The following is a 12,439-nucleotide window of genomic DNA, read 5'->3' on the forward strand; positions in this document are numbered from 1 at the left end:
TGTGGCACACGCGTGTCCCTTTACGTGTAAGTATGACAAACACTTAAGTGGAACAACATTTGCCACATGGGAAAAAAATTAATGTTGTTAAAAATGAAGGACTAAAACCATTATTTTTTAAAGTAAAGGGACCAATCAAATGTCAGGTTTTACAGAGGGGGTTTCACCGGGGAGAACAACACCAATGAGACCTGAGCCCAACCACATAAGACATTGACACCACTCTTAACCCAAAACCTTAAGGCAATGGGTTTATGGGTCTTTATTCTTATATAGTGCTCTACTTTCTCATTTCTAGTCAATGTGGGACTTAGACTCACACTTGGATTCCTAAAAACAAAATAAAAATTGAGCATGGACCATTTGCTTTTTGTTGTAATAATTAAGGGACAAAAAACATATTTAACCCTAAGTTAAATATTTGACAAATATAATCAGACTCAACTAAAACAAGATAGATGCAAGATAGATGCACAGTTAAATGACAAATACTTTTTTAAACAAAACCATGGTCAAAGCCATAAATATTATTTAGATACAATCACTTCTGACTTATCATAAGTATGTTTTGGACTTAGTCACTTCTGACTAAAACACTTTGATATAAAAAAAAAAAGGTTGGTGATCTTAAACTATCATGAGTTTCACTAACTAAAACATAGGTACAAACTTAAGATGGTTATAAGTTAGGGTTAAATATGTTTTTGGTCCTTTAACGTAACAAAATTTGGTTAAAAGGACTAAATTCACACATATATAAAGATGATGAACTAATTCCAATTTTTATTTATAGTTAATAGACCAAAAACATATTTAACTCTTTAAGAAAAAATACTATTACATATGACCCTCAAATAATATAATATATAAAATTTAATCTTTCAAATTATTTTTATTTTGGTTTTAATTTTTAAAACAAATGGGCTAGTGGACTAGCCTACCCTACCTTGCTTTTAGTATGCTAGTTTATGACTTAGGCGAGACAACCCAAAGTAGGTTGTTGGGTTGAACCATTGAAATTATGTTAGGAAAATAAAAAAATTTCAAATGAAACAAAAATTAGCAATAAAAGAAAATAAGAAAGATAAATGTTTTTAATAATCAGTTTTCCTTTGTTTTTTTTTTCCTTGACAAATATATATTGGTTTGGTAAATCTTACCATGGAGTAAAAATATCTAAAATTTGTTTTGAAATTAAAAGGTCAGAAATCACATAATATTTTGTGATTCATAATTTTTGTGTTTTCTATGACATTTTAGTGGTATATGTTGGTTAATATGCAATGTATGAGATACACATTTTCTTGTGTTTAGGTAAAATTTTTACTATAAACTTGAAAATACACTAAGTAACAAACTTAATAAAAAAAAGTGTTCTAAATTTTTTAAAAAAAAAATATTGACTTGTATTCTCAACTGAAACCAACTTGTTATATATAAAAATAGTAAAAGATTGGTTTAATGTCTTACATAACTTTTAACTATTTTTATTTAAAACATTTAGGTGTAAACTCAAAACACCTGTTACAACAACCAACAGAAAAGCAAACAAAAAAATGCACGTGGTGAATATATATTTAGATATGCCAGATGTATCATTTCAAAAATTTTACTATAAAAGCATCAAAAGAAGAAACATTCATATGCACACAAACTTTTATCGACAATTACTTATAATTTTAAATAAGATTGAATATTCACAATGACCAATCCTTCATATTGTTCACACATGGTATGCATCATTTATATTATTTTTTTAATTTACTTTATCTCTCTACTATTTTATCATTTATTTGACTTGTACTTAAAAGTACATAAACAAAATCATAGGAAGTTATGTAACGATACTTGATTTATGCAGGTGAATGTGAAGTTTATATTTTCATTTTCAATACTTCTTCTGCTACCAAATACCTCATATTCACTATATCAAAATCCTATAAATCTTATCAAGACAGGTACTTTTGTATCTGAAAGTTTTGAAATGGAACCGGGATTAATTATATCAAAAACATTCATGGATATAGAGTTTCCTAAAGGTCACATTGGAGTTAAAAGTTTTGATGCTGAACTAGTTGATCAAGAAGGAAATTCTATACCTTCATATGAAACATACCTACACCATTGGTTTACCATAAAGTACCATCAAAATGTTACTATGTCACACAATCCTAAGCTTATTCGTCCAGAAGATTTTATTTATCTAAGAAATGAAGGCACATGTAATGACTATATTCTTCCACACTATTGGGGATTTGGAGTTGAATCACGAGGAACAACATCAAAAATTCATGATCCTTTTGCAATAGAAGTAGGTAACCCTGCAAATATTCAGAATGGATATGAAGAGAAGTGGTTGCTCAACATCATGGTCATTGACATACGTGGTGCAGAAGACAAGAAAGGTTGCACAGAATGTAGATGTGACCTTATTAATCTTCCAAAAGACTTTTATAATGTCACCAAAGATATACATAACCAAAAGTTGACTCCTACAAACTATAAAGGTGGACTATTTTGTTGTCAAGATAATGTACAATGCAAACTAAGAGAAGATTTTCAAGGTCCAAGAAGAAAAGTTTCCTTAAGATACAATATAAGTTGGGTTGATTGGAATGAATATCAGGTACCCGTTAAGGTTTATATACTCGACTCAACAGATAAAGTGAGATCAAACGGTTCCCAAATAATTCATGATTGTCAGGTAGATGATTTTTTCAATATTTCACTTTAACAAAAGTAAATAAACCTTTTAGTTTTCATTACATTGAGTAAAAAACAAAAAAAATTGTATTTCCTTGCAGGCAGAGTATACAATTGAACCAAATAATGTTAGTGACACTCCTCACATCCAAAAGGCAGATATACCAATGGAAAAAGGAGGCTATCTAATATTTGGTACTGCCCATATGCATTCAGGAGTTGTGAATGCAACTTTATATGGACAGGTGTTAAATAATTATGTGATTATAATGAATTCTTTTTGTGATTGATTTATTGGCTTTGTTATTTTATTTTATTACCTTGTGATTGCAAGATGTGTCATATGGTAATGCATCTATAACTATAATTTTTTTATATATATATTTTAGGATGGAAGGACTTTATGTACTTCAACTCCAAAATATGGAACAGGAAACGAACCAGGAAATGAAGAAGGATATTTGACTGGAATGTCGGTTTGTTATCCACAACCTGGATCTATCAAGATTGAAGATGGTGAAGTTTTAACCGTGGAATCTAGATATAAAAATGAATTTCGCACGGGAGCTATGGGTCATTTCTACATGTATCTTGCAGACAATATACCACAAGGATATTAAAAGTCTAATTAAAAATATTTAATTTTTCTTCACCTTTTTCTTAATTTGTTTTCGAGATAGTTTGTTTCATCATAAAAGAAGTTTCAAAATTCCTTACACTCTTATCTTACTTTATGCTTTGTTTTCTTTATTATTGTATATAACATTAAGTGATCTATAAAAGAGGGGAAACACTATAAAAATTAAATAAGTCATTTTTCGTCCAATTTAAAGAATTTGATACTTCAAGAACCTATTATTTTCTTTTGTTTCAAATTCAGTTGCTTTGTTTTCATGCTTAAAATGATCTCGTAAACTCGTAGGTTATAATTTTCTGTTATGTTTGCCCATCATTATAGTCCGCTAATAAAAATATAATAATGATAATGACTTAAATTCATTTGAATCATATACAATAAATAATAAATTTAATTGATAAAATTTAAGTAATGAATATAATAATGTCACTTATTTTTACTATTAATAGAAATCATTTTTGTAAACATTTTTAAATTATTATCTTCCTTCACAACGTGGACTAAAAAACTTGAACAACCATCCATTTTAAAAATAGAGAAATATACAATTGAATAAAAAATAACTAAAAAATAAAAAATAAATAGTTGGTAAATTTTATTTCCTCCTCACTAAATTGATTTTAGCTAATTGTTAACTATTTATTTATCAATTAATCTTTTATTAGTTTTAAGGTCTATTTTATAGCAAGTTTACCTCATGTAGTAATCTTGATGAAGTAGGAGGCAAACTTTATAAGAGGATTGAATAAAGTTATAATTTTTTTCTTGGTAAGCCTTAGATGATCTAATAGATAAACAAAAAACACAACAATTTATATTGGATTACCTGGTTTAATGCTTCTTTGAAGAAACATATAAGTTCTATAATCAAAACTTATTACAAACACGAGAAATAACCTTTTCCGATTATGTTTCTCAATTTTTTTATAAGATTAAGTATTCTTAGATGTCACTCATAACTGCAATCACATAATAATAGGAGAACAAAGATGATTATATATGTTAATTTAAGTTATCCAATTTAAAGTATCTACAATTCATAAGTTACGGTGGACAAAAATTTATTACATGTTTCCATATATCAATAAGAAACAACTTTTAAAATAAATGGTATAAATAATAATTAAATTTTCTAAACTAATTACATTTTCCCTGTTTAGACAACAATTTTATATTGTTACCAAATCTTGTGTTGCCTAAAGTCTAACATGTTGTGTGGGTATCTTTACAAAGTGAAGAATACCAATTTAATACTCTTCCCCAAATAAAATATTATGTAGGAAATTTATGTTTTTCTCTTTTAACTTCTTGGATCTATATAACAAAGGTTAAATATGTTTTTAATCCCTTAACTTTCAGTAAATTTTGGAATTAGTCTATTTCGAAACTTTGGACCAATTTAGTCTTTCATCTTTCGAAATACGTGGATTTACTCCTTTTAATCAGATTTTGTTAGGTTTATTTGATGTTTCGTACGCATTTCAGGATTGCATTTAAGTTGTTTATACTATTTCACACATTTTTGCTTTAATGTTAAGTCAAATACTATTATGAAACGTGCTTGAAATATCAAATAAACTTAACAAAATTTGATTAAAAGTTTCGAAATACGTGGATTTACTCCTTTTAATCATATTTTGTTAGGTTTATTTGATGTTTCGTATGCATTTCAGGATTATATTTAAGTTGTTTATACTGTTTCACACATTTTTGCTTTAGTGTTAAGTCAAATACTATTATGAAACGCGCTTGAAATATCAAATAAACTTAACAAAATTTGATTAAAAGGACTAAATCCATGTATTTCGAAAGATGAAGGATTAGATTGGTCCAAAGTTTCAAAATTGACTAATTCCAAAATTCACTGAAAGTTAAGGGACCAAAAACATTTAACCATTTTAACAAATATGACTCTTTACATATAGATATGCTTGATATATATTGTGCAGAGTCATGGTCGAAACGTGTGCATAAGTAAAGGAGAAATATAGATGAAATAGTGTTTATGTGAAGATTGTGAGTTTAAATGAGGTTCTCATTATTTGCATACATGTTGATGATTTGTTGATTACTGGTAGCAGTGCAATTGGTATTGAATCCCTTAGCCAAATTTTAAAAGTTGGAGTTCAAAATGATAAACTTGAGTATTCTATAGTATTTTTTGGGATTAGAGTATATCTACATTGAAAAAGGTGTCTCTATGCACAAAAGAAAATATATCTTTGAAGTATTGAAGAAGTTCAACATTTAGAGTGTAACATTGCAGAAACTCCAATTAAGGTCAATCTGAAACTTGTAACAAGTTAAGATGAAGCTTCGATTGATGGAACATTATTAAGACATATTGTTGGTAGTTTGTGATTTATTTGTCAAAGCATACCAAAAATTGCTTTCAATGTTGGACTAGTAAGTATACTTATGAGTTATCCTAAGTAATCACATTGGCTAGTTGCTAAGAGGATCATAAGGTATCTAAATGCAACCCTAGAATACAAAAATTTGTTTTCCTATAAAATGAAAGAATATGATAGCTTAAGTTTGAATGCTTATTCATATTCCAATTGGAATGAAGATTTAACGAGTAGAATAAGCATTATGGGACAAGTTTTTCTCTTATTTAGATCTCCAACATCATGAAGCTCAAAGGAGATGCCAGTATCAACCTATGAAGCAAAATACATTGCAGCTTGTTCAACTACTTATCAAGCACTACGGTTATATTATTTACTTAATGAGTTAAATGTATCTTTTAACAATAATGTTGAATTAATTGTTGACATTAATGTCATGGTAGAAAGAAACGCATGGATACAAAGTTTCATTTTCTCAAGATCAAGTAAGTAAAGGTGTGATCAAATTGAAGCATTGCAAAATAGAAGAGCAAATGACAAAATTATGACTAAAGCTTTGAAAAGTGAAATATTTAAGAAATTGAACTAATCTTCAAAAGTTGTATGTTTTTGCTCATAAGGTTTTGAATCAACGAGGGGTGTTAGAATATGATTCAAAAGAGATAAAAATGTTGTTGGTTACTTTATAAATTCTACCTACAAATATTCTTTGTACATCTCATACATACATATATATATATATATATATATATATATATATATATATATATATATATATATTGTCTGATTTGTAATCTTTATCCCCTAAATTAACAATGGCAATTTTTTGAATTTTTTTTACAATATAGTTATGAAATTTTAGAAATTTTATAATTTTTGTTTAGAATATTTAAATTTGCATGCATTTATTTTAATTTTATATTTTAATTAAAATAATTTCTTACGGCATCTTAAGTGAATACTTTATACCTAACTGTATTATAATAAAGGAATAAAACGTATACAGAACCGCGAACTAAACCAAAATTGAAGATTTTGCAAAGTTTGAAAAAATAGAAATATAAAATCATATGATCTTAAGAACTTAATAGAAATAGAAATCAGAAGTAGATTGAATCACAGAAGGTAAAATAAATCAATATTTCAACTATTATGTTGGTCTGAAAACGTTAAATACATAATAAATAAGAGTTCAATTGTGTATTTAAGATTTAAAAAGTAAATAAACTAATGTTTGACTAAGCTTAAGTTAAAAGAATATATTGCAACCTCAATATATTTTTCATAAGAGATGTATTTGACTAATAAGATAAAGAATTAAATATATTTTTTATCCCTCAACTATACCCGTTTTTTTATTTTAAGATATATGAACTCAGTTAAATGAAAAAGGGCAAGGCCCACCTAATTTTCTTTTTTTTCTTCTTCAAAAACTTTTTCAATTTCCCACTCCACCTTTCCTCTTAGTTTTCTCTCAAACTACAAAGATCCCACCTCTTTTCTCTCACTGGAGCATAAGTTGAGTTAGTGTCCAGTGCGGAGTTCCCTACATACCTGAGTGAACTTCTTATTCTTTGTGTAAGTCGAAAACTCCAAAGCCTAGTCTCGTATCTTTTGTTTCCAGTTTGGAGTCTTGTGTAAGAGCATCGTTTCGTCTCCCTATGCTCTTACGTTTCAATTCTTCGGACTGTTTGGGTGTGGTGCTCACCTCTACCTAAGGCTTTCATCTTTGTAAGTTCGTTTTTCAGTTTCAAGGTAAGGGAAACTAGACCATCATGTAAAATTTTCAAATATGTTGCTTTCTAGGATTCTGATATGCATGTATTTTTGTTGGTTTGTTGGGTACACTAGGTTGGATTGAATACTAGTGTATGTTGATGTGATTTTCTGAGCTTGCATGTTGAGAGCAGGTGAGAATATGTTGTTCTCGCCCAAACAAAAATAGCAAAAACTCACATTTGCCTTTTGTGTGAGTTGTTTCCCAAGCGAAGATTTGTCGCTTGAGCGAGAGTAGTCTCGCCTAAGCGAGAAACTCTAGCATGTGCTGGAAATCATAGTGCTCTCTATTGTGAATCTCGTCCAGGCAAGAATGGCTCACTTGAGCAAAAGAATCCCCTTTCGCATGAGCGAGACCTTTTAGCTTAAGCGAGATTTGGGTAGATTTGTTTAGTTGCTTTATGGTTTCTGTAACTGACTAATTGTATTATGAAAGTATGTAATATGATGCTATGCATGTAATATGTGGTGTGTTTAAAGATTATTCGTGATGTGCTCAGTATGTGATAAGGATGGTTTTGACGCAAAAAACCTATCCACCTATATTCATGGCACAAAGAAACCTTCCACCTTTGTTGACAAAGAAAACTTACATTTCACAATTGATTCAATTTGTAATTAAAACATTTGAAAGTGGTGTTGCTACATTTTATAAAAAATTAATTCTCATTAAAAACATAAAAATTAAATGCGTGGGACACGCGCGTCCCTTTACGTGTAAGTATGACAAACACTTAAGTGGAACAACATTTGCCACATGGGAAAAAAATTAATGTTGTTAAAAATGAAGGACTAAAACCATTATTTTTTAAAGTAAGGGGACCAAACAAAATAAAAATTGAGCATGGACCATTTGCATTTTGTTGTAATAGTTAAGGGACAAAAAACATATTTAACCCTAAGTTAAATATTTGACAAATATAATCAGACTCAACTAAAACAAGATAGATGCAAGATAGATGCACAGTTAAATGACAAATACTTTTTTAAACAAAACCATGGTCAAAGCCATAAATATTATTTAGATACAATCACTTCTGACTTATCATAAGTATGTTTTGGACTTAGTCACTTCTGACTAAAACACTTTGATATAAAAAAAAAAAAAGGTTGGTGATCTTAAACTATCATGAGTTTCACTAACTAAAACATAGGTACAAACTTAAGATGGTTATAAGTTAGGGTTAAATATGTTTTTGGTCCTTTAACGTAACAAAATTTGGTTAAAAGGACTAAATTCACACATATATAAAGATGATGAACTAATTCCAATTTTTATTTATAGTTAATAGACCAAAAACATATTTAACTCTTTAAGAAAAAATACTATTACATATGACCCTCAAATAATATAATATATAAAATTTAATCTTTCAAATTATTTTTATTTTGGTTTTAATTTTTAAAACAAATGGGCTAGTGGACTAGCCTACCCTACCTTGCTTTTAGTATGCTAGTTTATGACTTAGGCGAGACAACCCAAAGTAGGTTGTTGGGTTGAACCATTGAAATTATGTTAGGAAAATAAAAAAATTTCAAATGAAACAAAAATTAGCAATAAAAGAAAATAAGAAAGATAAATGTTTTTAATAATCAGTTTTCCTTTGTTTTTTTTTTCCTTGACAAATATATATTGGTTTGGTAAATCTTACCATGGAGTAAAAATATCTAAAATTTGTTTTGAAATTAAAAGGTCAGAAATCACATAATATTTTGTGATTCATAATTTTTGTGTTTTCTATGACATTTTAGTGGTATATGTTGGTTAATATGCAATGTATGAGATACACATTTTCTTGTGTTTAGGTAAAATTTTTACTATAAACTTGAAAATACACTAAGTAACAAACTTAATAAAAAAAAGTGTTCTAAATTTTTTAAAAAAAAAAAATATTGACTTGTATTCTCAACTGAAACCAACTTGTTATATATAAAAATAGTAAAAGATTGGTTTAATGTCTTACATAACTTTTAACTATTTTTATTTAAAACATTTAGGTGTAAACTCAAAACACCTGTTACAACAACCAACAGAAAAGCAAACAAAAAAATGCACGTGGTGAATATATATTTGGATATGCCAGATGTATCATTTCAAAAATTTTACTATAAAAGCATCAAAAGAAGAAACATTCATATGCACACAAACTTTTATCGACAATTACTTATAATTTTAAATAAGATTGAATATTCACAATGACCAATCCTTCATATTGTTCACACATGGTATGCATCATTTATATTATTTTTTTAATTTACTTTATCTCTCTACTATTTTATCATTTATTTGACTTGTACTTAAAAGTACATAAACAAAATCATAGGAAGTTATGTAACGATACTTGATTTATGCAGGTGAATGTGAAGTTTATATTTTCATTTTCAATACTTCTTCTGCTACCAAATACCTCATATTCACTATATCAAAATCCTATAAATCTTATCAAGACAGGTACTTTTGTATCTGAAAGTTTTGAAATGGAACCGGGATTAATTATATCAAAAACATTCATGGATATAGAGTTTCCTAAAGGTCACATTGGAGTTAAAAGTTTTGATGCTGAACTAGTTGATCAAGAAGGAAATTCTATACCTTCATATGAAACATACCTACACCATTGGTTTACCATAAAGTACCATCAAAATGTTACTATGTCACACAATCCTAAGCTTATTCGTCCAGAAGATTTTATTTATCTAAGAAATGAAGGCACATGTAATGACTATATTCTTCCACACTATTGGGGATTTGGAGTTGAATCACGAGGAACAACATCAAAAATTCATGATCCTTTTGCAATAGAAGTAGGTAACCCTGCAAATATTCAGAATGGATATGAAGAGAAGTGGTTGCTCAACATCATGGTCATTGACATACGTGGTGCAGAAGACAAGAAAGGTTGCACAGAATGTAGATGTGACCTTATTAATCTTCCAAAAGACTTTTATAATGTCACCAAAGATATACATAACCAAAAGTTGACTCCTACAAACTATAAAGGTGGACTATTTTGTTGTCAAGATAATGTACAATGCAAACTAAGAGAAGATTTTCAAGGTCCAAGAAGAAAAGTTTCCTTAAGATACAATATAAGTTGGGTTGATTGGAATGAATATCAGGTACCCGTTAAGGTTTATATACTCGACTCAACAGATAAAGTGAGATCAAACGGTTCCCAAATAATTCATGATTGTCAGGTAGATGATTTTTTCAATATTTCACTTTAACAAAAGTAAATAAACCTTTTAGTTTTCATTACATTGAGTAAAAAACAAAAAAAATTGTATTTCCTTGCAGGCAGAGTATACAATTGAACCAAATAATGTTAGTGACACTCCTCACATCCAAAAGGCAGATATACCAATGGAAAAAGGAGGCTATCTAATATTTGGTACTGCCCATATGCATTCAGGAGTTGTGAATGCAACTTTATATGGACAGGTGTTAAATAATTATGTGATTATAATGAATTCTTTTTGTGATTGATTTATTGGCTTTGTTATTTTATTTTATTACCTTGTGATTGCAAGATGTGTCATATGGTAATGCATCTATAACTATAATTTTTTTATATATATATTTTAGGATGGAAGGACTTTATGTACTTCAACTCCAAAATATGGAACAGGAAACGAACCAGGAAATGAAGAAGGATATTTGACTGGAATGTCGGTTTGTTATCCACAACCTGGATCTATCAAGATTGAAGATGGTGAAGTTTTAACCGTGGAATCTAGATATAAAAATGAATTTCGCACGGGAGCTATGGGTCATTTCTACATGTATCTTGCAGACAATATACCACAAGGATATTAAAAGTCTAATTAAAAATATTTAATTTTTCTTCACCTTTTTCTTAATTTGTTTTCGAGATAGTTTGTTTCATCATAAAAGAAGTTTCAAAATTCCTTACACTCTTATCTTACTTTATGCTTTGTTTTCTTTATTATTGTATATAACATTAAGTGATCTATAAAAGAGGGGAAACACTATAAAAATTAAATAAGTCATTTTTCGTCCAATTTAAAGAATTTGATACTTCAAGAACCTATTATTTTCTTTTTGTTTCAAATTCAGTTGCTTTGTTTTCATGCTTAAAATGATCTCGTAAACTCGTAGGTTATAATTTTCTGTTATGTTTGCCCATCATTATAGTCCGCTAATAAAAATATAATAATGATAATGACTTAAATTCATTTGAATCATATACAATAAATAATAAATTTAATTGATAAAATTTAAGTAATGAATATAATAATGTCACTTATTTTTACTATTAATAGAAATCATTTTTGTAAACATTTTTAAATTATTATCTTCCTTCACAACGTGGACTAAAAAACTTGAACAACCATCCGTTTTAAAAATAGAGAAATATACAATTGAATAAAAAATAACTAAAAAATAAAAAATAAATAGTTGGTAAATTTTATTTCCTCCTCACTAAATTGATTTTAGCTAATTGTTAACTATTTATTTATCAATTAATCTTTTATTAGTTTTAAGGTCTATTTTATAGCAAGTTTACCTCATGTAGTAATCTTGATGAAGTAGGAGGCAAACTTTATAAGAGGATTGAATAAAGTTATAATTTTTTTCTTGGTAAGCCTTAGATGATCTAATAGATAAACAAAAAACACAACAATTTATATTGGATTACCTGGTTTAATGCTTCTTTGAAGAAACATATAAGTTCTATAATCAAAACTTATTACAAACACGAGAAATAACCTTTTCCGATTATGTTTCTCAATTTTTTTATAAGATTAAGTATTCTTAGATGTCACTCATAACTGCAATCACATAATAATAGGAGAACAAAGATGATTATATATGTTAATTTAAGTTATCCAATTTAAAGTATCTACAATTCATAAGTTACGGTGGACAAAAATTTATTACATGTTTCCATATATCAATAAGAAACAACTTTTAAAATAAATGGTATAAATAATAATTAAATTTTCTAAA

General features: G+C 28.0%; 2 protein-coding genes across 2 annotated transcripts; both read left to right on the top strand.

Moving 5' to 3' along the window:
• Window positions 1-1,702: 1,702 nt before the first annotated feature.
• On the top strand, window positions 1,703-3,323 carry LOC114166967. The gene is made up of 4 exons (XM_028051847.1): window positions 1,703-1,732; window positions 1,862-2,704; window positions 2,805-2,948; window positions 3,093-3,323. Exons 1-4 carry the CDS (start codon window positions 1,703-1,705, stop codon window positions 3,321-3,323), a joined length of 1,248 nt encoding a protein of 415 aa, XP_027907648.1.
• Window positions 3,324-9,663: 6,340 nt separating this feature from the next.
• LOC114166968 lies at window positions 9,664-11,284 on the top strand. Its single transcript, XM_028051848.1, has 4 exons — window positions 9,664-9,693; window positions 9,823-10,665; window positions 10,766-10,909; window positions 11,054-11,284. Exons 1-4 carry the CDS (start codon window positions 9,664-9,666, stop codon window positions 11,282-11,284), a joined length of 1,248 nt encoding a protein of 415 aa, XP_027907649.1.
• Window positions 11,285-12,439: the final 1,155 nt, after the last annotated feature.

The sequence above is a fragment of the Vigna unguiculata genome, chromosome 10 (genome assembly GCF_004118075.2).
Source record: "Vigna unguiculata cultivar IT97K-499-35 chromosome 10, ASM411807v1, whole genome shotgun sequence".
Classification (NCBI taxonomy): Eukaryota; Viridiplantae; Streptophyta; class Magnoliopsida; order Fabales; family Fabaceae; genus Vigna; species Vigna unguiculata.

Coding starts and splice junctions, on each gene's coding strand:
- LOC114166968 (XM_028051848.1), top strand. CDS start 9,664: ATGACCAATCCTTCATATTGTTCACACATG. Junction 10,666..10,765: donor AAATAATTCATGATTGTCAG/GTAGATGATTTT, acceptor ATTTCCTTGCAG/GCAGAGTATACAATTGAACC. Junction 10,910..11,053: donor ATGCAACTTTATATGGACAG/GTGTTAAATAAT, acceptor TATATATTTTAG/GATGGAAGGACTTTATGTAC.
- LOC114166967 (XM_028051847.1), top strand. CDS start 1,703: ATGACCAATCCTTCATATTGTTCACACATG. Junction 2,705..2,804: donor AAATAATTCATGATTGTCAG/GTAGATGATTTT, acceptor ATTTCCTTGCAG/GCAGAGTATACAATTGAACC. Junction 2,949..3,092: donor ATGCAACTTTATATGGACAG/GTGTTAAATAAT, acceptor TATATATTTTAG/GATGGAAGGACTTTATGTAC.